Source organism: Macrobrachium nipponense, chromosome 36 (genome assembly GCF_015104395.2).
Source record: "Macrobrachium nipponense isolate FS-2020 chromosome 36, ASM1510439v2, whole genome shotgun sequence".
NCBI lineage: Eukaryota > Metazoa > Arthropoda > Malacostraca > Decapoda > Palaemonidae > Macrobrachium > Macrobrachium nipponense.
In genome coordinates this window covers 42,822,920-42,848,793 of record NC_087220.1, presented here as the reverse complement: position 1 = coordinate 42,848,793, position 25,874 = coordinate 42,822,920, and the positions used below count along the sequence as shown (strand labels likewise).

At 44.6% G+C, this 25,874-nt stretch overlaps 1 protein-coding gene across 2 annotated transcripts in view; it reads right to left on the bottom strand.

Annotated features, from left to right (window-relative positions):
- The window catches only part of LOC135203580 (transcription elongation factor B polypeptide 3-like), a 182,249-nt gene that overhangs the window by 73,981 nt on the left and 82,394 nt on the right, over positions 1-25,874 (bottom strand). For both annotated transcript variants that reach the window (XM_064233340.1, XM_064233341.1), the window contains exons 4-5: positions 18,850-19,915; positions 990-1,132 (exon numbers count right to left, since the gene is read on the bottom strand). In XM_064233340.1, coding sequence (XP_064089410.1) covers positions 990-1,132; positions 18,850-19,915 — 1,209 coding nt within the window. The remainder of the gene's footprint in view (positions 1-989; positions 1,133-18,849; positions 19,916-25,874) is intronic.

Sequence of the window (25,874 nt, the reverse complement as noted above, 5' to 3'; positions counted from 1 at the left end):
TAAATTCTGTCGGACTTCAGAAAATACAGCTATATATATATCTGACAGGTAAGTTTCATGAACAAAACACAAATATCACAGGGCTCGGCGCGGGAGCATTCGTGCCCCCGACACCGAGCACACAATTCATGAGGATCAACCTCCAAGAAGGAGCAGAAGGCCCCACACTTACGGCCCTCCACACCAGGGCAAATCCTGCGGCTGATGGGGGGGGCGTGGGGAACTCTCCAGCTCACGAGAATCCATAATAATGGTAATAAAATACAAAAGCATAAGTACTTACAGTACTTTACACAATCACACAAGAATAGCAAACCAAGATTGAAGAAACAAAGCATACGACGAAAGGCGGGCAGAGAGAAGTGGAGAACACATCTGTCACACAGCGCGGCCGAAAGCAAAGTGGATCTTCACCTTCCAGTCGCGCGGTGCGCTGACTGTCGGACAAGCAGTTAACTACCGAACTCCCTTGTTCGAAGCTTACGACCAGTTCCAGCTGCCGCAAGTTACATTCCTATTGTTAAAGGACCAATGGTTTGTATTGCGTATCGGAACAAATACATATCACATAATCACTGCAACTCCCTTTGGAAAAACTGTAATTATTAAGTAGAGTTACCACACCAAAGACCTAAATTAGCTCTCACAGGGCTGGCTAAGAAGCGCTTTGATATGAAGCAAATGAACATGATATTTTGACCTGTGTTACAGATGCTTCCATATCTGAAGCAAGCACTATGCCTGGGCAAGTAACAAGCAACTTTGATTTATGACTGCAAGACTAACTGACTACATACTGTGCTCTCAATAACTATCTCAGGCATAATGTAAGAACTCCCAATGTATTCAGTGGGTTTCCTTCATGAGACTGATGAAAATACTGAATTATACTTAATATTCACCAAATGGTACAAAGGAGAAGTCAACTATAATATCAAGAGAAAATACATCTTGAAATTGACACTTATCTCATATGATACTTCACTAACCTTCTTTGGCTCTGGAATTTCCCCATCCGTCAATGTCCTCTTGTGGGATTTGCTGGATGACGGTTGCTCGTCATCAGAACTCTCTCTCTCCTTACGATCTTTTTTCTTTTTCTTCTTCTTTTTCTTCGACGGTGAATCAAAGCCTAAAAAAGTTTAGAGGTTGAGAGAATTCTGACAGATGAGAATTCATTAAACATTTAGCATTTCTATGGGTATTTTTTTTATGGTAAAACCTCTAATTTCCTATACAGGCAGTCCCCGGCTTACGACAGGGGTTCTGTTCTTGAGACGCATTGTAGGCCAAAAATCGTTGTAAGCTGGAAAATCGTCAAAAATCCCAAGAAAACCTTACTTTCAATGCTTTGGGTGCACCAGTACTCCTCATTTAATGACGGGGTTCTGTTCCAGCGACCACATTGTTAAACGAATTTGTCGTTCAACGTGTTATTCTCTTTATTTAGACTAACAGCATTAATTTTCAGTCAAATATTATACACAGAACTAGTTTCCAATATAGCCTACTAATTGGCAAAGTTCTGACAACACTTATTGCTCATATACGTATTTTAACTTTATCATTTTATAACTTCATAATGTATAATTTTCATTAAAATAGTGTACTTTATTTAACACATTTGGCCTACTTTCCCAAGTTAGCCTACTAGTAAGTCAATACAATACTAAGTCAATAGTCAATACAGTGCTCAACTCTTCTAAAAATCTGCATATTATTTAGCAGCGACTTTCATATTCTAAATTTGGTATTTCATAATTATTGCTATTAGTTTCATCATTTATTTTTATTGTAGAGGGTAGCGAGATGAAAAAAATGAATAAATTTCAGCGATGACAGGGCATTTGAATGTTGCCGTCAAAACGTAAACAAAGCGCAACGCCATCCATTGAGGAAATTGAAAACAACTATTCGCTAAGGGGATAAGCATTTTCTAACACATAAAGATTTATGCTTGCACTTCGTACCTCTAGTATCATCTGAACTCATGGGTGACATATTGAATACGCATGTAAATACACAGCTGTATAAAAATGATCAAACTGTATTACATGTAAGTCTTTCAAGCATACTAAGAGTAAGGAATTCGTGCATGCTAAATGTCTCATTGTTTTGATTAAAAGGTATGACTTGGTAGAGACTTCTCAAGTGGAATATTTAAAAAAATATATGAATTTTCAAGTTAATATAAAAAACATATTTGACATCACACATTTTCTTTCATTACTAAGAATTCACACATTTTCTTTTCATTACTAAAATATTCTCACTAAAACAAAGGAGATATGGCATAATTTTTGCTGTCTTGAAGTTGTAAACAAACGAGGCATCACCCGTTTGGTTGGGCAACGAACTAATGGTGGCTGAATCAAGCCAACCAGGGGAGTTCCCAGACCTTAGAATGCCTTATTTATTGTTTTAGCCATAGATTTCAAGGTTTTCAAAACCTAGTCTAGGCTAGATTATTGGCACTGAATAGCCTTTCTCTTAGCCACCATTGGCAATGTTTTTATTCTCATTTTATGGTTTTTTTTTCTCTCTCTTCATGTTGTCGTCGTAACTCCAAATTGTTTTACGAGAACGTCGTTAAATGATGATTACATGTATTAAAAACTAAGTAAACTGCAATTTTATTCATTTTTCATAAAAAAAAAGGCCAAATATTGATTATTTTGCATGATTATTTTGCATTTTTGGAGTCATATTTCTTGTTATATCGGTGTCGTAAGCATTGTAACCCTGGAACATGTGTTGTAAACCTGGAAAGCATTTCTGATGAATATACCTGAAAAGCGTCATAACCTCGGAACGTCGTAAGCTGAACTTGTCATAAGCCGGAGACTGACTGTAGGCAGTCCCCGGGTTACGACGGATTCGGCTTACGACGTTAAGGCACTTTTCAATTATATTCATCAGAAATTATTTCCAGGGTTACGACGCCTCCAAAGCTGATCTGGCAGAAGAAATATGACACCAAAAATGCAAAATAATCAATATTTGAAGGTTTTTTTGATGAAAAATGCAATAAGAATGCAGTTTACATATTTTGAATGCTTCCAAAACATTAAAACTAAGGTTTTCTTAGGATTTTTTATGATGTTCCGGCTTACGACGATTTTCGGGTTACAACGCGTCTCAAGACCAGAAGAAATGACTTCTGGAGAGGGATTGAAGCCCGTTGAGAAGTTAGATAAATTGATATCTAACCACTCAGACCCTGAGTGATGTACAATGATATATGGGAGAACCATTGTATAGGGAACCAAAGAGAAACTTTGACTGTCCAATAGCAAACCAATACACCAGGGTTTGTACTACTCCCAACTACTCCTTGCCAAGGAGTGGAGCATAAGCTACCGAAGAGAGGGTTTGATATTTGTATATTAAGCAACCACACCATCAGTATGACTACCTTACTCACCTGTATCAGACCAGTCCAGCGAATGACGTCTCTATTCCTTAACCCTCTTACGCCGGAGCCCTAAAAATCAAAACGTCTCCCGTATGCCAGGCCTGTTTGGAGTGAGCGCGGAAGTGGAAAAAAAAATTTTTTCAAAAAATTACAGCGCGCGTACTTTTGAAGATTAAGAGTTCATTTTTGGCTCCTTTTTTTGTCATTGCCTGAAGTTTAGAATGCAACCATCAGAATGAAAATAATATCATTATCATATGTAAATAATGCATTATAGGTAGGCGAAAAAAAAATTTCATACATAATTGTATTCAAATCACGCTGTGCAGAAAACGGTCAAAGCTAACTAGTTACTTTTTTTTGCGTTGTATTGTACACTAAATTGCAATCATTTTGATATATAATACATTGTAAAACAATAAAAGCAACACCGGAAAAATATTATCACAAAATGATGTACGAATTCGTAACGAGCGGACGTAAAAAAATGTTATTTTCAAAAATTCACCGTAATTCTAAATAATGTTCTAGAGACTTCCAATTTGTTTCAAAATTAAGACAAATGATTGAATATTACGATACTGTAAGAGTTTTAGATTAGAATTGCAGATTTCGACCATTTCGGACGAGTTAAATTTGACCGAATGTCGAAATTTTAATATATATATTTTTTTTATATGGACATATTTCGAAGATGGAAAAAGCTACAACTTCAATTATTTTTTATTGTATTCTTCATGAATTTGCACACATTTTGATATATGAAACTCTATAAAAAGGCTAATATGAAAAGGAGCAAATATTAGGATAATGCCATGTACGTATTTCGGAGACTTGCGGCCGCGAATCGGCGCGCGTGAAGGTGAAGGTAAATATATTTTTCAAAAATTCACCATAAATCACAATATTGTTTTAGAGACTTCAAATTTGTTTCAAAATGAAGAAAAATGACAGAATATTACTAGGCCGTAAGAGTTTTAGCTTACAATTGCGTTTTCAACTATTTCGGTAGAGTCAAATTTGACCGAACGTGGTTTTTTTTCTATTTATCGTGATTTATATGCAAATATTTCGAAAAAAGAGAAAAGCTACAACCTTCAATCATTTTAGTTGTATTCTACATGAAATTACGCACATTTTCATATATAAAACTTTATGTAACAGCTAATTTTAAATGGTGCAAACATTTCGACAATCGCACAAAAAAATTCTGATTTTTTCGGAAGTTACCGCGCGAACGTAATGTTTTTCTTTTCATAAATTCACCATAAATCGAAATATTGTGCTAGAGACTTCCAAGTCGTTGCAAAATTAAGGTAAATGATTGAATATTACTAGAATATAAGAGTTTTAGCTTACAATTGCGTTTTTTCGACCATTTCGGGTAGAGTCAAAGTTGACCGAAAGTTGAAATTTTTGCACTTAACGTTATTTATATGAAAATATTTCAAAACTGATAAAAGCTACAACCATGGGTTATTTTTTGTTGTATTGTGCATGAAATTGCGCACATTTCCATATATAAAACCTTTATGTAACGGCAAATTTAAAAGGGTGCAAACATTAGGACAATCGCACGAAAAAATTTATTGGAAGAGTTATCGCACGAACGTAAGGAAAAGGTTTTTCATAAAACTCACCATAAATCGAAATATTGTGCTAGAGACGTCCAATTTGTTGCAAAATGAAGGCAAATGATTGAATATTACTATAATGTAAGAGTTTTAGCTTACAATTGCGTTTCTCGACCATTTCTGTAGAGTCAAAGTGACCGAAGGTTGAAATTTTTGCACTTATCGTTATTTTATATGCAAAATATTTCAAAACTGATAAAAGCTACAATCATGAGTATTTTTTAGTTGTATTGTGCATGAAATTGCGCACATTTTCATATATAATACTTCATGTAAAGGATAATTTAAAATGGTGCAATAATTATGTCAAAGTGACGAAATAATTTCCGAGATGTGTCACTGATACTTTTTAGTGCGATAAGAAAGAAATTCGCGCTTGCGCGCCTGCGTAGCGATTGTAAACAAAACAACGCCTTGATCCGTGAACTCCCAGCATCCCCCAAGGCGCGTGATACAAAAGTTTTCGGCTGGTAGGCCTATAAGTATTTTTTCCGCGAATTTTTTTTAAAAAACTTTTTTGAGCCGACGTATGATACGTCCAATCGGCATACGGGAGACATTTTGACTCGACGTTTAATACGTCCAATCGGCGTAAGAGGGTTAACCTGCCCGAAGGAAGAAGGAAAGGTACAAGAGAAAGAAGAAGACAAGCCAACTCACTCATTCTCTCATCCACACAATCATCTTAGGTAAGATACAAAAGTGCCCTGTTAAGGGCAACTATGAGTTACACAACCTGTTGGGCAGCCACCACAGGCCCCAGGGAAAACGTGTCCGCAGATTTGTGGGCAACATCCTTAAGATAGAAAGAGGTGAACGTGGGCTGGCGAAACCAAGAACCAGCACTCAGCACTCTATGTACAGCCAAGTTCTTTTTGAAAGCCAGAGAGGGACCAATACCCCAAACGTCATGCGCTCTAGCCTGCACAGACATGGTGGTGGAATCATCAAGAGTCAAGTATGCCTGTGTGATAGCTTCCCATATCCAAAAAGAGATAGTAGTATTCTTAGATATCTCTTTCTTCGTACAGCCTGTGCTAACAAAGTCTGTAGCAGCCTGGTCTAAGGTGCCGAGTCCTTTTAAGATAGCAATGAAAGGCCTGGACAGGGTACAACAAAAGCTCTTGAGCATCTCTACCCACAAAGACTTTCAGTGAATGAATGGAAAACGAAGTGAACCTGTCATCGTGCACAGAGGGATTTTGGGTCTTGGCCACAAATTCCGGGACAAATTTGAAGGGCATCGACCTCCAACCCCTAGTATGCTTCACATCATAGCTTAGACCGTGGAGCTCTCCTACCCTCTTCGAAGATGACAAGGACAGAAGGAAAACTGTCTTGAGCGTCAAGTTCCTGTCAGATGAGTGATGCAAGGACTCATATGGACTCTTAGTGAAGCTCTTGAGAACCAAGAGAGCTTGAGCTCTCTAGGAACTCGACTGCTCAAACCCCTTAACTACCAAGGAAAGTTCCCAGGAAGAGGAGATGTCGATACCTCTAAGGCATAACACCAAACTCAGGGCCACCCTGTAGCCTCTAATGGCAGAAACGGACAAATGTTTCTTGTCTCTGAGGAAGTTTAAAAAGTCTGCTATTCGCTGCATAGAGGTTGTGAGTGGAGAAAAACCATGTTTATGACAACAGTAGATCGCCCATTTGCCTTGGTAAACCGCAGCGGTCGACTTTCTGAGACTGCTGGACATATGCCCTGCTGTTCTCTGAGAAAAGCCTCTCGCTCGGAGGAGATACTTGATAGCCTCCAACCATGAAGAGACAGGGATTCTACTGACTGGTGGAACCTTTCCGCATGGAGCTGACACAGGAGGTCACCAAGGGGGAATTTCCCTCGGAACCTCTGACAACGACGACAGCAGATCTGGGAACCATTCCACCTGAGGCCACAGAGGGGCTACCAAAGTCATCCTGAGACCCTGTGAACTCATTAGCCTGCTCAGAACTTGATGGATCAAACAAAACGGAGGGAAGGCATATACCTGCAGGCTGTCCCAGGGATGTTGGAATGCATCCTCTGCTAATGCTAAAGGATCTGGAACCACTGAACAGAATATCTCCAGCTTCCTGTTGAAGTGAGTCGCAAAAAGGTCCAGCATGGGTCTTCCCCAAACCTGGAAAAGCTTGTCTGCTACCACTTGATGAAGGGACCACTATGTGCCTAGTATCTGATCCCGACGACTGAGTTTGTCTGCGACCACATTCCATTTGCCTGGGATATACCTGGCTGAGGGCTATACCAAATTGCTGACCGCCCACTGGTGAACCTCGACAGTCAAGGCATGAAGTTGAAGAGAAACCAGGCCTCCCTGCTTGTTCACATAGGCTACCACCATGGTGTTGTCCGACATGAGAATGAGAGAATGACCTTCTACCTTCTCCCTAAACTCCTGCAGACCCAGGAAGGCTGCCTTCAACTCCAAGACTTTGATATGTTGCTGCTTGTCCTCCAAACTCCAAACGCCTGAAGTAATGAGGCCGCCTAAATGAGCCCCCCAACCTGTGAGGGAGGCGTCTGAAAACAGAAGGAAGTCCGGTGGAAGAGAATGCAAAAGGACACCCTTCGAAAGATTCTGGTCGTCCAACCACTCACTTCCAGAGACAGAGGAACCTTTAGCACGGGTAAGTCCCCCGCCGGAGACCAGAATTCTCCCAGTCTCCATAGCAGACACCGAAGATGAAGATGAAGACGCCCATGAGGGACCAGCTTCTCAAGGGAAGACAACACTCCCAGAAGAACCTGCCACTGATGAGCTGACTGATGTTGTTCCGAAAGGAAGTTGCACGCCACCACCCGCAACTTCTCCAATCTATGATCCGATGGGTAAACTTTTGCCACTGTCGTATCGATGACCATGCCCCAGGTAGAGAATCCTTTGACTGGATATGAGGTTTAACTTTTCCTGGTTGACTACGATGCCCAGTTCCAGTCAGAACTGAAGTAGACAATCCCTGTCCTGCAGCAGCTTTTCCCTGGAAACTGCCAAGACCAACCAATTGTCGAGGTACCTCAGCAAACAGATCCCCTGAGGATGGGCCCAACTTGACACGAGAAAGAAGACCCTTGTGAACACTTGAGGGGCTGTTGTCAGCCCGAAACATAGGACTTTGAACTCGAAGACCTTGTCCCCAAGAGAGGAGCGAAGGAACTCCCTGGACGTCGGATGAACAGGGATTTGGAAGTATGTGTCCCTAAAGTCTATCATCAGCATGAAGTCGACTTCTCTCGCGGCTGCCAACACCGAATGCGAGGTCTCCATCTTGAACCGCATCTTCCTGATGAAGTGATTCAAGGTGGATAAGTCGATCACAGATCTCCATCCTCCCAACGCCTTGGGCACCAAGATGTGACTGTAAAACCCCAGAGACAGATGCACCACTTCCTCTATCACATCCTGCGGCTTGTTCGACAGAGGAGGAGAGAAGTCGAATGGCAGTAGGTACCCCACCAGAAGGACATCTACCACCCACTTCTCTGCTCCACAACTCTGCCACTTGGCCCAATGGCCTGCCAGGCACCCCCCAACCTGTGGCGTAGGAGAGTGAAAGGCGCCTTACCTACTGATGGCCCCATTTACCTTGGGCCCCTTCTTGGCTTAAAGGAACGAGAGCGAAAGGGACGTTGATCCTCTGACCGAGCTGAGTCGAACGGGAAGGCCCTGCCGAACTCGAAATCCTTGACGGACTACCAGGCGACGATCTTCTTGACTGCTGCTGGACAGGGGGGAGAGGAGGAGGAGCCAGACATCTCCGAGAATGAGACTCCGACTTAGATACGGCCTGGTGCACCAGTCTGTCTTTGGTGTCAGCCCAGCGACGGTCTACTGCATTCTTGAGCTCGATCCAAGGAAACAAATATTGAGACTCCAACAGATCTCCGTTCCTCAATGCCAGCAAGGACTCCATGTCAATTGATCTCTCCATCCTAGACAAAGCCGCGTCTCTTCTAATCAGAAGGTTAGCCCATAAATCAACACTGAGGTGAGCCATATACGAAAACGCCTTGCCTCCGGACTGCAACAGACTGGCAAGCGTCGATGCACCCACCAACCCTTCTGGGGACCAGTCAGAAGCTATCTTGGCAATGACCACAGACCAGAAGTCCAGCCAAGAAACTGTCTGCAACATGGAGGCTGCTGTAGATTCCAATGCTGAGGCATCTTGCGGAGACAAGGACGAGCCACCGCCCTCACCTGCTCCAAAGTCAATCCCGGCTTCAGGCGAATGACGTCTAGGTTAAGATGGTGCAACATAAAAAAATCAGAGTTCAAAGCATGGTACTTCCTATGTCTCGTGAGAGGTGGGGGTAGTAGCTTGGCAGAACCCCTAGAGCGAAGCAAACCGTCCCGGTCCGAAACAGGGGCGTTAACCTTATGCAAGACCAACTGGATGTGCCCCGATAAGGAAAGCTGAAGAGATGATTTGGGATCCTGCACAGCTCCCACAAAGCCTTCCAAGCAAGGAGTGTAAGACGACCGAGCCTGAGTCCTACTTTCCAAATTGTTGAACCCATGAATGAGATCAACAACTTCCGAAAAGGAAGACAAAAACTCTTGTGTGTCTCCCTCCTCCTGCACCGGCAATGGAGACCGACGACGAGAAGGATGTGTAGGCTCCTCTAAGGCACCTTCCCCTTTAAAATTAAAGTTAGGATCAGCAGCCAAACAGCACAAAACACCAACTAACCTGTCTGGGCTGGGTCCATGCATCGGCTCCCGAGACGAACCCACTATAACACTAGGAACATCACTACGTACTCCTCCAACAGATGACTCGTTAACATGTCCATGAAGGGTCAAGGGTGTGGCAGACATACGAACGTAAGTTAGAGAGGAATCCCGAACACTCGAGATCAAAGAAGAATCCCCGAGTCGAACTCTTGGAAGCACCAGTGAGAGGGACAGGCAAACACTCCGGCTGCACCAACTCCGCACTCACCACCTTCGACCTCTTGACAGGAACCTTGAGATCCTTACGGCGACGAATAGGCCCTGGAGAAGAAGGAGAACTTGCATCATGTGCACGGACAGGGGAGGTTGCAACACACTCAAGATGTGCATGGAGGGGGGAGGTTGCAACACGCTCACAATGTGCAGACGGGGGAGGTTGCAACATGCCCAAGATTCGATGCAGAAGACGAAGCAGCCACTGCAGATTGCACAAAGGAAGATACACTAACACTCTTCGAAACACTAACAATCTCGAGAACATGTCCGCGTTGTTCCTCCCTCGTAGGCGAAGAAAGAGCAAAGTCCTTAGCCTTCCAATGCTTGATACGCCGACGTGGTGTAGAGGGGGAAGAGGGAGAGGACGACGGCACTGGTTTCTTATGCCATCTCTTCGCAGGAGGCGGGGATGAAGAAACACGTTTCCTTCCAGTCCTCCCAACCAACAAGGCAGCCAACTTATCATCCAAAACAGTCCAACCTCTTAAGCACTGCCTGGCATATAACCTCAGACTGATCTGCAAGAGAAGGCTTCGATGACATGGAAGGGAGATGTAGCGCACTGGGCGGCACAGATGACGTTACGGCTGAGAGAGGCAGTGCAGAGGAGACGACTGGGAGTGACATCATCGATGGGAGTAATGCCACAAGTGGTGATGACGTCACAGGATCCCCTAGGTGTGAAGGGGAATCAGACGCCACTGGCTGAGGAATACACAATGACGGATCCCGTGACGTCATCAACGGGGCTGACGCCACGGCTTCCCTCCAACTCAAAGAAGCTGCATCAGTCACTGGCGGAGGGCAGAGCAATACAAGATGGCTGACCTCAGCTACCCACGAAGACAAGGCTGGGAGGAGGGGGGATAGCCTGGCCAGCCTGAGGAGGGGGGTAGCGAGCCTCCATAAAGTAGGCTAGCAACCCCTCCAAGGACAGGGGAGCCCCTAGCCTGAGCGTCCAAATCGCAGCCATCTTGGACGCCTCCGACTCTGGAATAAACGAGAATGATGAAAAAAAAAAACTCCCCCATCCCGGGAATCAAATTAACTCCCGGAGGAGAAGGGGCGACATTACAAACATCAGCCTGGTGGCCTCCCGATACTTTCCAGCGACGAATCAATGGAAGAAAAGGAAGGAGACAGGAACAACACAACTATGGGGGGTGAATACTGCAGGAGACAAAGCATCGGGAAGAGGCAAAAAACCTTCCCAAGAAGGAGGAGTCAAAACCCTCTGATGCTCTCTCTTGCTATTAAACGACTTCCACTGCTCCTTAGGCCATGCCCGGCATTCCGTGCAAGGATTCGTTATAGTACAAAAATTAGAATGGCACCTACTACACATGATGTGTGGATCAGTCGCCGCCATAGCCAAAAAAACTAGAACACGGAAAACCTGGAATTCCGGGGCACACACGTTGACAAGGCCGAGAAGGAGCAGAAGCAGCCATAATATCAGCCAAACACACACACACACACACTAAACACAAGGAAAACAGGCAATGAACCAGGTAAAGGCCAAGAGAGGTTAACCACGACTCTTGCCCAGGAGGTTAAAGAAAAGACTGACACGGAGGCGTAGGTGAATGGTCCTTGACCATTCTTCACCCCATATACGCATGCGTTGCCAGATATCACAAGATTCCTTGCTTTCATCTGGTGTTTAACCGGATCCAGCTAATCGCTAGAAATTATCCTTTTGTTAAGACCGAAGGTTTGTTCGTGTATGAACAACAAAAATTCGCTACGGCAGATTTTAAATTTTAGCTGCCTTTAGTTAGAAACTATAGCTATGTAATTACTTGGTAAGTTACATATACAAAAATCCTAATTAATGCATACATATAAGCATTGCTTATAAAGTCAACAAAGACCAAAATTTCATTATACGTAGAGCAGTTCTAGAGAGGTTACTACAAAAAAAAAAATAAAAGCTTTTAATGATCAAAACTGGGTGTACTATATCAAACATGCAACACCTTGCGCAGCTTGAAAAATACTGAGCGTTCAACAACATTAAAAATGTAATAGAAGCATTGTACATATCTTGTATGAGCAACCAAAAGCTCAAGACTTCAAAAAATTTACTCATTCTTAATCAATTGCTTAAAGCAGCCAACACAAGCAATTAGGGAGAAACCAATTTGAATTACAAAAATGGTATAGCTATCTGGGGAAACTAAATCACACAACACAAGCAATTATGTAAGAAATCACAATTTTTGAAAGTAATTTGTATTTTTCCTAACTATACAAACTTGAGGTCTGTACATGAGTAATTACTTTCAGCGTAGCTGGAATTATGGCCGTTAAATTCTTGAACAAGGTGGTTAGTCAGTAACTACCATGTGGCAGCCAGGTAGGCCTGCCTGCCCAGATGTAAACACTCCACTTTGACTTTCGGCCCAGGTTCAGATTGAGGGGTGGCATGAGATGGGCATATATGTAAAGAACCTCAGGTTTGTAGAGTTAGTAAAAATACAATTTACTTTCAAAAATTGGGATTTGTTCTTACACGATATACAAACCCTCGGTCCTTTACATGAGGAAGACTCACAGATTGGTGAGAGGAATGCGAGTGAGCCTCTGGAACTGACTGGAGTTCTGCACACCTAGGCTATTCCTCCTGGTCATAAGAGCGAGGAGGAGTGCTCTGCCTCTGACAACTTGATCGGAATATAGGAGCTTCATGATCAAGAGTCAGACTTCTGGGCCTTTTTGAAATGAGTGAGGAATCGTACCTCATCCGAAAATGGGCTGGGAAGAATATTTAGAGTCAGAGGCATTAATGCAAAGGAAGGAGCAGTATTGCTTCTATGATTCTGACAAGAAAAAAGAGAAAGGAAGCTCTGTGTGTAAGCTTACCGCATTAATCGCCCAACCAGCCAGTGTAAGTTCGAGTCCTATCCTCAACCCGAAGGAAGAGGTGGGGAAGGTGGAGAGGCCAGTCACTCTCGCATCCTTCCTAACTCTAGAACCATACACCATAGGCGAGAAGCAACTTGTCCTCTTGAAGGAGCCAGGTAAGCAAACACAACCTACAAGCATCCACAACCAGTCCAAGGAAAAGCGGTTCCAAGGACCTGTTGGGCAGACCCGAAGGACGAAAGATATAAATATGGTCACAATGAGACCTCATCTATCTTCCTTTCCGACATATTCTTCGGAGTGATGAAATGTACCCATATTCACTTGACTATCCAAATGCAGATTAGTGTCATCGGACACTTCTGCAATGGTAGTCCGCAGCGGATAAAGACACTGACACTCAATGATGGGTGCCAATCCTTTATGGGTACAGCAACACGTCAATAGGACAAAGTAATGACTGATCTGGATCAACCAATGCCTAGTCCACAGCGTAGCTCATGACAGACTCGGACTGACTGTGCTTCATGCATGATCGCATCCGAGACGTAGTCACAACATGACACCCGCCTTTTGAAGGGTTATGCTCAGAACAACCATACAAATCGTCTATTTAGTTTGCCACCGATGTTGGGAGACGAGATGATGTTTCTCTCAAGGCATGCGCACATCAGATGATAGTCAATTGCCTTCTAGAGACCAAGGTCCTTGTGATAAACAAGACAGAAGTTTCTCATCAGTAGTTGAATCTCAACTAAGGAGAAACAATACTATATTACTATTGAATGACTAAGGTGAATGCGGACCTAAGTCTTCACAGTTGAATCGAGAGAAGTTCCGTAGATGACACCAACCAGTGAAGACGGCTTTAACCCGTTGTTTTACAGAGGACTGAAAAAGCTAAACCTCCATTTCATTGCTGCTCGGAGAGAAAGTCGGAGTTTGCAATGAAAGCGGAGCATCTTTCAGTAATGAAAACAAAGGGAGTGTACTGCCTGAAGAACCGCTTCTCATGGGTTTGATCAGGGAGGAGGTTTCTATTTACTTTGGAAGTAGAGCTAGTAGGGCAGGGAACTGGCGAAGTCTTCCATTATTCATTTACAATTCGGGGTGAACAAAGAATAACTGAACACCTTACGAATTAGGAAATGTATATTAGCAGACAAACTCAGATTGTCTGAAGAATATCATTCTGAGTCATTGCAGTAGCAGGTCTGATGAAGTGGAAGACTAGACTACAGACTTCTGTTATACCTGAGGTAAACAGAAAGATAACAAGTCTAGTGAGATATATCTCTGTCTGACAATTCTCACAATGGCAAAATCCGGTGCAGGAGAGATGAGCATACACGTATGTGAGAATTCCAGCCAACCAGAGACCTAAGTCTGTGATTGCCAGGCAGAGATTTGAATTGGTAATCAATCCTCGATAGAGGAGAAACAATACCAAACCGCAATATCTAGGAGAGCAAGCAGTACTGACTGAGGCAGCGCCATACACCGCACGCTCAACTTGTTGTCATCCTGAGTTGCCTGGTATTCCATTCCATGAAGGAAAGCATTCGGCTAGACCACTGAGCGCAAAAAAAGATACACTCGAGCATCTGCATTTTTAACCGATATGGGAGGGAAGAAAACCTTCCTATTCAGTGATAATACAAATGCTGTGATGCTATTGGTAAAAATACCACTAGATATCTTAAAATCAAAACCGGTAACTCTTGAACTCTTGGGAGGCCTGAAAGGCTGTCCCGAGTTCCAGGTCAATTAAGAGAAGATACTATTCGTTTCGGTCACATAACCGTAGAGTTAACTTTTATGTGCCTAATACTCGGACAATGCAACTGATAAAAGAAGCAAGTCGCGAGAGAAATATACGCAGTATATTTGTAGGTTCCTGTACATCGCACTCCAGCCTAATTCTTCTTCATTCGAGGAACAAGAATAAGGACTGGAAGCTTACCCCTTTCATTCTCTAATGAAGAGTGTGAAAATGAAGTTTTCTTGAAGGGAGACTTCTACGGTGATAACAGGATACCGAAGACGACTAGTTCAAGTCAAACTGGATGTTCCCAAAACAGTAGCACTGGAGAGGTATACAAACCTCTCGGTGCTATCCATCCTGAATGGATTGACATGTTTTGGTAAGATCCTAGGATTGAACCAAAAACATAGTCTCTCGGGTTTAAATTCCGAGGAGCAGATCCACAGAATTCCTCTTATTTCCTTATTCATTCTGGTATAACCAGGAAGTAGAGGAAAAAAGAGAGAAGGATTGATTGTTATTGCCTGCTCTTCTCTGTATGTCAGAGGTGACTATGTCCTAAGGCGACAGACCGTCAGGTCCATCCAGGCTGCACCCCTCCTGAGACACTTCCTTCAGCAGGAAGAACCTCGCCAGCTCCCACATGATCTCCTCTAACCACTTAAGCGTATGACCTGTCTGGTCCTAAGACTGAACCAGGCACATAGGCTAACGTGGCTGGACCGTGAGAAGCGCACTCCTCACGATACCCCCTAGTTGCCTCAATCCTCCTGGTGTATCCCGCTGAGGAGGTTGAAGGGACAGGTGAGGCAGATCTGACACTCCCGCTCTGTCTACCGGCAGAACCGGTAGACGGAGAGGGCTGCAGGCAATCATCAACCCATGGTGATGACTGGTCTACAGGTCTAGACCAGCAGTCTCCCTGTGGAGAAGTGCTGGTCCGAGGACAGTAGCGTTGATCTCTCGCGTCAGGGGAGCAACTACCAGCTGCCCAGGCCATCTGATCACGCTGGTGTGATCAACGGTCGGGTGACGAGTAGCATCCATCAACACGGTGAGACCAAGCACCGTCCTCACGACGCGTCACAGTCCCAGATGCAGCCAAAGCTACTCCGGAGACCTGGGGAATCTCCTCCCAGTCTCACCTCGTGAACGGTCTGATGGGACCGTCACGCCAACCCTGGGTCCTGGATGGTCATTACGAGAACGATCACCAATCAGGCAGGAGTCACCTGGGCAACTCTTCCCATCCTTCCGCCCCATGCTGGAGTCCTGGTGGTGAGCATGCTCAGCGGCCTGAATTCTGGCTGCATGGTCACCAGCAGGTGACCATACACTCAGAGAAGCTTACTGGCGAGCACCCGAGATGGTTTCTAATCCAGAGGTGGAACCTCCAGAACCGGGAGCAGAGGTACCAGCAGTAGCTGGTACCTCTCTCTACAGTCCCCACCTTTCTCTTCCTTGAGGAAGGAGAGACGGTTCCCGTTCTTGGAGAAACGGGAGGACCATCAGAGAGCCCACCTGTCTCACCGGGATGATGAGACAGACCCTTAGAAGTCTCTATGCGAGACTTCTTAGAGGGGACAAGACCACCTTCTTCCTCCTCAGCTGGGGAGCCTTGGAAGGAGTAGCTGAGGAGGCAGCAGAAGACGACGATGAAGACGACACCTTCCTCTTCTTCTTGGAGTTTTTCTTCGCCATCTTCCTCAGGATGGCAGAAAGGTCTCCCATCCAGGACGGGGCTGCAGCGGCTGCCGAAGGAGCAGGCCCCAGCGCAACCTGGGACCTGACGGAGCAGCAGCACTTCCATGAGCAATATCATTGGGAATACCTGTTGCCCAAGTGTTTGGAAATCTCAGAAAACCAAATCACCCTGCGAATGCTAGAAATTCCAAGCGAGACTCCCGACTTTCGTAACAACAATTACCAGGAATGCCTGTCTCGACAGTGTGTTTGGAAATAACAATTATCAGGAATTCTCGTCTCAACCAAGTGTTTGGAGATGGTAGAAGACCAAAACACTAAGTGTGTTAGAAATTCCAAAGAATTTTAAGCGCTTGACGAAACCCCCCAAATTTCATCAGACGATCATAGGGTGGGGGCCCTCCTCAACTCCCATAGAAATCAAGGAGGAATGGGCATATAAGGTCCTTCTTCAACGATGTGGGTGTACGTCCAGTAGGACCTGAAGGTCCATCCAGGAAAGTAGTCCCCCGACGCTGAATCCTATGGAGAGCACTCTGCAGGATCCCTCCTATTCACCTCGCACCTCCCAGTGTAGTCATAGGAAGAGAGGGAATGGGGGAGGAAGACTGGACGCTCTTGCTCGCCTTGCTAGCGAACTAGCAGGCGAAGCAAGTCATGGGCAGCCATCAACCTGTGGTGATGGCCACTCCGCGAATCTAGGAAAGCGTTACCATCTGGAGAAAACGCTTTCCCAAGAAGCATTACTAAACTCTCGTACAGCAGGCGAAACGTCTGCCGCCACCGAGACTGGTGGGGCAGAGCGTGCACCTGACAGGAGAGAGCCGATATCGTCCTCCAACACGTCCCAGTCTTCATCGAGGTCAAAACCTCTCAAGAGGACCGAAAGGGGAGCCCACACCAGTCTACATGCATGGTCCAGCTGGACCGTCACGTAAACCGCGGTGATGGTCGCTCCACAAGTCTAGGAAAGCGTTTCATCTGGAGAAGTCCAGAGGAGGGTTATGAACTCTTGTATGGCAGGTGAAGCATCTGCTGCCACCGAGACCGGTTGGTCAAGCGAACATGACCGTCGTCTGGATGGGGCTGAGCATGGACCTGACTGGAGAGAGCAATACCATCCTCTGACTCGTCCCAAGTCCTTGTCGAGGCCGAAACCTCTCAGGAAGACTAGATGGGGAGCCTCCACCAGTCTCTGCATGGACGGTTCCACGGGACAGTAACATCAAACTTTGGAACTGAGCAATCATTGCAAGAGCAATCACCGGCAAGGTATGAGTCAACAGAGCGACTCGCTCCTTTCTTCCACTCCATGCCCGTCATGAAGGTGAGCGGACTCGGCATCACCGACTCTGAAAGTAGTTCCTCATGTAAAGGACCGAGGGTTTGTATATCGTGTAGGAACAAACACAAATCATTCCGCTACATAAGAACCCAGTAACTGCATTTGTCACCTATTCCATAAAACAATTAGGGCTTGCTGTCATTTACCTCATTTTTGCAGGTTAACCAATGGTCTGGAAAAAATTCACAATACATAATAATGTTTTTAAATTGGAGAAAATTAATTTTTAGCAAAAGGAATACTGCACTAGATATAACTCATTAAAAATTAGGACAGCCTACTACCTTTAGTAACATAAGTAAACATTCCACCAAAGTTTCTTCAGCACAATTAAGTGTTCTGTATAAGCTGAGGCCCATGAAGCTTTCAGCCATGGCCTGGTGGTGGCCTGTCCTATAGCATTGCCAGATGCACAATTATGTTAACTTTAACTTTAAATTAAATAAAAACTACTGAGGTTAGAGGGGTGCAACTGGTAAGTTCCCTGATTGGAGGGTGGATGATCAACATAGCAATTTGCAACCCTCTAACCTTAGTAGTTTTTAAGATCTGAGGGAGGACAGAAAAAGTGCGGATGGACCGACAAAGCCACCTCGATAGTTTTCTTTTACAGCAAATTAAAAACCAGCTTATTCCAGTAATTACCCACTAAAAAAAACATATTACTTTAGTCACTCAACCCACAAACAAAAACCAAAGGAAAGATCTACAACCTAAGTCACCAACCCCATTTAACTACATGTTTGGTTTGGTTCTTAGGGCCTCTAAAATGATGTTACAAGGCTGGTTGAGCATAAATACAGTACAATAGCAGCTTTTAATGGACACATTAGGGCTCTGATATCCCCTTAGTAACAAAGACCCTATATTGAAGCCTAAACTTGTATATTCTTTAGAGATCTTCTAGCTAACATCAATTACACAGTTCCTAACCTAAACAAACCTGTTCTTTACACTTAACATTCAATTTACATCTATTTAAAAATGTATGACCTCTAAAATGGTAGCTAAGCCAAAAAAATTAAGGTCTGTTAAGCTGAAGGGTTACTGTACTATTTAAAATGCAAGGTAATACAGACAACTACTAAAACCACAACTGATTCACTCATGCCCAAACATTTTCTAACAATTTTCTTAATGTAACCTGATGCTTCACTTACCCATTAATGCAGCACCAAAATCACTCTCTTCTTCTTTACTTCTTTTGTTTTTCTTCTTTTTCCCCTCTTCTTCTCTTTGGCTTTCATGATCGTGTTTTGACTTTTCTTTTTTGCTACTATTTGAGCTGTGTCTATCATGATGTTTACTTTTTTCTCTGTCCTTACCACTATCCTTAACTCTATTTTCTTTAATTAGCACTTCCTGTTCACTGTCTGAACTTTCTTTCTCTTGAATCATTACTACTTCCTTTTCTCTGTTTTTCTCTTCTTTTCTATGACTACTACTATTACTACTGCTGTTCTTGTCTTTACGCTTGTCCTCAGAGTCTCTTCTCTCAACTTCCCTTTCCGGTTTTGCACTATAAGATTTACTCTCACCAGGATCTAAAGCCCCGTAACCATTAACCACATATCTCTTCTTGTCTTTATCACTTTTAGATTTCTCACCGTTCTCTTCAGACTTCTTCTCTTTAGGTTTCTCCTCGTGACGGTCCTTATCTTTATGCTTGTGAGATTTGCTTTTCTTCTTCTCCTCTCTGTCTTTATCTTTCTCTTTGTGTTTTGCTTTGTGTTTATGATCTTTCCTCTTCTCCTTTTCCTGACTGCTCGAGGAGTCTTTTGACCTCTCCTTCTCACGATTTTTTTCTTTCTTTTTGTGTCTTTCCTTATCCTCTCTACTGCTCTTCTTGGAACTTTTACTGCTACTCTCAATCCTTCTATCTGCAGATGTGCTTGGAGAGGCATCTTCCCATCCAGAGGCTTCATCCTCTGGGGAACTGCAGTGAGAGTTGTTAACCCTGATGCTTGATGGGTGGTACTCCCTAGATGGTGTAGCTGTGTTGAGCAACTGATAGTCCATTTTTGATGTCAAGGGGTTATAACTGTTGTCATTCCCTCCACCAGGTGAATCATCTCCAATATCATGGTCACTCAGGGTAGGTTTGTATTCAGGTACGGGCACATTGCTCTCGCTCCCGTTCTCTTCAATCTGCAATCGGTCATCTTCCTCTTCATCATCAATATCATCACCGTTCTGATCTCGCAACACAACATCATTTTCTCCCTCCTGGAGAAAAACAAGTTGAAATGAGTTAGTTTTAGCAAGTTTTATAAATTCATGATTCAAAAGACAAATTGAAAAGTCCATCATACTATAAGTCAACCATGTTATAGCAAAGTTGTTGCAGTGTTAAGAAAAAACACAAAACTGAAGTTCAAAAAACATGATGGCATATGAGACCCTATCATTAACTGAGTCAATTAAAAAAAATGTCATAATACAAGGCTCTCAAATCCTGTAAACAGGACAAAATTTCCACTGTTTTTAATAAAATAAATTTGGGGACTAAATTTACCCACATCGAGCTACCAAACCATGCTCACAAGATATAAATAACCTCTCTTAGATGGCAAAATCATCAGTTACAAACTTAACCTTCAAGTTTGTATTCATGGCAAATGTTTCATAAAAGCAAGTATGTTCATTTGTACTGCTTTCGGGGTTATTCTAACACATTAAAGCTAGTCATAAATAAAAATTATCCACGTGCAGGTTATTCTACAAATTGCCTGAGAAAGACTCAAGGAACTTTAGTACAAAACATTAGTACTCAAGAATTCAACATCCAGTATCTTCTCATTTGTCTTCAACATCCAGTATCTTCCCATTTGTCTAACATAGAATTACAGTCATACCCCTACATACAAAAGTCCCTACGTACAAAAAATCACAGATTTTTAAAAGTAAATTGTATTTTTCCTAACTATACAAACCTGAGGTCCTTTACATAAGGTATTACTTTTGGTGTAGCTGGAATTACGGCCATTAAATTCTTGAACAAGGTGATTAGGCAGTAACTACCATGTGGTACGCGGGTAGGCCCGCCTGCCCAGATGTAAACACTCCACTTTGCCTTTCGGCCCAGGTTCAGATTGAGGGGTGGCATGAGGTGGGCATATAAGTAAAGGATCTCAGGTTTGTATAGTTAGGAAAAATACAATTTACTTTCAAAAATTGTGATTTGTTCCTATAAAATATACAAACCCTCGGTCCTTTACATAAAGAAGACTCACTGATTGGTGGGAGGAATATGAGTGAGCCTCAAGAACTGACTGGAGTTCTACACACCTAGGCTATTCCTCCTGGTCGTAACAGCGAGGAGGAGTGCTCTGCCTCTGACAACTTGATTGGAGTATAAGAGCTGCATGATCAAGAGTCAGACTTCTGGGCCTTTTCAAAATGAGTGAGGAATCGTAACTCATCCGAAAATGGGCTGTGAAGAATATTTAGTGTCGGAGGCATTAATGCAAAGTTCTGGGAAGGGTTTGCATTATTGCCAGTCTCCTTCCTCCCCTTGCTAGAGGAAGGAGCAGGATTGCTTCTATGATTCTGATAAGAAATATAAAAAGGATGCTCTAAGTGTCAGCTTACTGCATCAATCGCCCGACCAGCCAGTGTAAGTTCGATCCTATCCTCAACCGGAAGGAAGAGAGGAGTGAAAGGACAAGGTGGGGAAGGTGGAGAGGCCAGTCACTCACATCCTTCTTATCTCTAGAACTGCACACCATAGGTGAGATGCAACTTGTCCTCTTGAAGGAGCTGGGTAACCAAACACAACCTGCAAACATCCACCACCGGTCCAAGGAAATGAGGTTCCAAGGACCTGTGGGCAGGCCCGAAGGGAAATATAAATATGGTCGCAATGAGACCTTATCTATCTTCCTGTCCGACATATTCTTCGGAGTGATGATATGTACCCATCCACTGGACTATCCAACTGCAGAGAAGTCTCTCACGGTCTCGTAACACTTGGAGAAAGACATGTCACCGGACACTTCTGCCATGGCAGTCCACAATGGATAAAGACACCGACACTCCATGGTGGGTGTCAATCCTTATGGGTACAGCAACATGCCAATAGGACAAAATAATGACAGATCTGGATCAACCAATACAAAGTCCACAGCGTAGCTCATGACGATCTCGGACTCTTCAACAGCTGCCGACTGACTGCGCTCAGTGTGAGCTGTCATGCACCCTTTTGAAGGGTTATGCCAAGAAACCATGCAAATCGTCTATCTTGTTCACCACCGATGTTAGAAGATGAGATGATGATTCTCTCAAGACATGCGCCCACCAGATGAAAGTCAATTACCTTCTAGAGACCGAGGTCCCTGATGGCAAGACAGAAGTTCTCATAGTAGTTGACTCTCAACTAAGGAGAAACAATACTATATGCTAGTGAACGACTAAGGTGAACACGGACCTACGTCTTCACAGTTGAATCGAGAGAAGTTAACTCTCAAGATTCTGAACATAGAAAAAATCCTGTCGATGACACCAACCAGTGAAGCGGCTTTAATTGCACACCTACGAATTACGATTACAAGATGTATTTTAGAAGACAAACTCAGATTGTCTGAAGAAATCATTCTGCATCATCGCAGTGGCAGATGCGATGAAGCGGAAGACTAAGCTACAGGCTTGTTACCGTGAGGTAAACAGAAAGATGATAAAGAGTCTGGTGAGATATCTGTCTGAAAATTCTCACAACGGCAAAAGGCGATGCAGGAGAGATGGTCATACATGTATGCAAGAATTCCAGCCAACCAGAGACCTAAGTCTGTGACTGCCGGGCAGAGATTCGGTTCGGTAGTCAATCATTGCAGAGGAGGAGAGACAATACCCGACCAAACTATCTCGGAGAGCCAGCCAGTACTCTCGCTAAGTTGTCATCCTGAGTTGCCAGGTAATCCATTCCATGAAGGAATGCGTTCGGCTAGAACCATCGAGTACAAGAAAAATACGCTCAAGCATTTGCATTCTAACCGAAATAGGAAGGAAGAAAACCCTCCTATTCAGTGAATGCAAACGCTGTGGTGTTGTTGATTTAAACAATACCACTAGTATCTCAAAATCAAAACCGGTAACTCTTGGGAGCCTTGCAAAGCAGTCCCGAGTTGTAGGTCAATTAAGAGAAGATACTATTTGTCTCGGTCACACACCCATAGAGTTAACTACAGTTATATGCCTAATACTTGGAAAATTCAACTGATAACAGAAGCATGTCGCGAGAGAAATATACATAGTATATTTGTAAGTTCCTGTACATTGACCTCCAGCCTAAATTCTCTTCCATTCGAGGAACAAGAATAAGGACTAGAAGCAGACCTCCTTCATTCTCTAATGAAGAGAGCAAAGGTGAAGTTTTCCCGATGGAAGACTTCTTCGGTGATAACAGGATACCAAAGATAACTAGTTCAAGCCGACCTGGATGTTCCCAAAACAGTAGCACTGGAGAGGCATTCAAACTCTCGGTGCTATCCATCCTGAACAGATTGACGTATGTTCGGTAAGATCCTAGGACTGAACAAAAAACACAGTCTCTCGGGTTCAAATTCCAAGGAGTAAAAGCCACCGAATTTCTCTTATTTCCTTGTTTCACTCTGGTATAACCAAGAAGTAAAGGAAAAAAAGACAACAGGATTGACTGTTATTGCTTGTTCTATCCTGGGGGTGACCACGCACTGAGGCGACAGACCGTCAGGTCCATCCAGGCTGAGACCCTCCCGAGATATTCTTCCTTCAGCAGCAGTACTTCCTTCGAACGCTAGAAATTCCAGGAATTAATGGCTTGGCGAGACTCCTGAGTTCGTAATAACAATTACTGGGAATGTCTGTCTCGACAATGTGTTTGGAAATTAAAGGAAAACCAAAAGACTCCTGAGATGCCAGAAATTCCAAGGAATTCGAGCATTCGGCCAGATTCCCGATTATCGTAGTAACAATTATCAGGAATTCTCTTCTTGCCCAAGTGTTTGCAGATTGTAGAAGACAAAAACACTAGAGACCCCCCCGAGATATTCTTCTTTCAGCAGCAGTACTTCCTTCGAACGCTAAATATTCCAGGAATTAATGGCTTAGCGCGACTCCAGAGTTCGTAATAACAATTATCGGAAATGTCTGTCTCAACAATGTGTTTGGAAATTAAAGGAAAACCAAAAGACTCCTGAGATGCCAGAAATTCCAAAGGAATTCAAGCATTCGGTGAGATTCCCGATTATCGTAGTAACAATTTATCAGGAATTCTCTTCTTGCCCAAGTGTTTGCAGATTGTAGAAGACAAAAATACTCAGAGAGTGCTAGAAATTCGGAAGAATTTTAAGCGCTTGGCAAAACCCCCTGAATTTCGTCATACAATCATCGGGTGGTGGTCCTCCCCAATTCCCATAGAAATCGAGGAGGAATGGGCAAGATCCTTCCTCAACGACGTGGACTTACGTCTGGTAGGACCCAAAGGTCCCTCCAGGAACACAGTCCCCGACGCTGAATCCTACAGAGAACGCTCTGCAGGATCTCTCCCATTCACATCACCCCTCCCAGCGTAGCCATAGGAAGAAAGGGAATTGGGGAGGAAGACTGGACGCTCTCGCTCGTTTTGCCAGCGGAACTAGCAGCCGGAGAAGCAAGTCAGGGGCAGCCATCAACCTGCGGTGATGGCCACTCCAATAGTCTAGGAAACGTTACCGTCTGGAGAAAACGTTTTCCCGAGGATAGTTACGAAACTCATACTGTAGGTGAAAAGTCTGCCACCACCGTGACCGTCGTCTGGGTGGGGGTGAGCGTGCACCTGACAGGAGAGAGCCGATACCGTTCTCCGATGCATCCCAGTCCTTGTCGAGGCCAAAACCTCTCCTGGTGTTGCTTGAGGAGGCTGAAGGGACAGGTGAGGGAGACCTGATGCTCTTACCCTGCCTACCAGCAGAACCAGTAGGCTGGGAGGACTGCAGGCGATCGCCAACCCGTGGTGGTGATCAAGCTGCAGGTCTGGACCAGCGGTCTCCTTGCGGAGAAGCGCTGGACCAAGGATGGTTGCGTCAGGGGATCTGCTACGAGCGCTCCTACCCTGCCTATCAGCAGAACCAGTAGGCTGGGAGGGGTGCAGGCGATCGCCAACCCGTGGTGGCGATCAAGCTGCAGGTCTGGACCACCGGTCTCCTTGCAGAGAAGCGCTGGACCGAGGAAAGTAGCGTCAGGGAGCTGCTACCAGCCATGCAAGCCGTCCGGTCCCGATGGGAGCAACGTTTGGGTGACTGGTAACGTCCACTAACGCAAGGAGAGTGACCATCGTCCTGACGACACGCCACATTCCCAGAAGCAGCCAAAGCTGTTCCTGGAGACCCAGGGGGACCTCTTCCCAGCCTCACCACGTGAACGGTCTGGTGGGAACGTCACGTCAACCCTGGGTACCAGACGATCGCCGGTCTGGCGAGTCACCTGAGTGACTCTTACCATCCTTCCGCTCCGTGCCTGGGTCCTGATGGTGAGTGTACTCAGCAGTCTGGACCTTGGCTGCACAGTCACCCCTAGGTGACCGTACACTCGGTGACGCTCGCGAGCGAGCAGCTGAGACAGCTCCCAATCCAGAGGTGGAACCTCTGGAGTCGCTAGTACCTCCACGGTCCCTACCTTCTTCCCTGAGGAAGGAGAGACGGGCCCCGGCAGGAGGACCAGCGGAAGACCCACCTGTCTCACCAGAGCGAGACAGACCCTTAGAAGTTCCTGTGCGAGACTTCTTGGGGGAGGGGGGGGGGGCAAGGCCACCTTCTTCTTCCTCGGTTGGGGGGCCTTGGAAGTTGAAAGGGAAGAGGCAGCAGAGGACGAAGACGAAGACAAAGAAGACGATGACGACACCTTCCTCATCTTCTTCGCCAACTTCCTCAGGACGACAGAAGGTTCTCCCATCCAGGAAGGGGCTGTGGCGGCTGCTGAAGCAGCAGGCCCCAGCACAACCTGGGAAGGAGGACCTGACGGAGCAGTAGTAAAGAGAACGCTTCCTCGAGGAGGGTTACGAAACTCTTGCAGGGCAGGCGAAGCGTCTGCCACCACCGAGACTGATCGGTTGAGCAAATGTGACCAAATCCTCGTCGAGGCCGAAACCTCTCAAGAGGACTGGATGGGCAGTCTCCAACGGTCTCTGTGTGGACAGTCCCACGGGACCGTCACGTCAACCCTGGGAACTGAG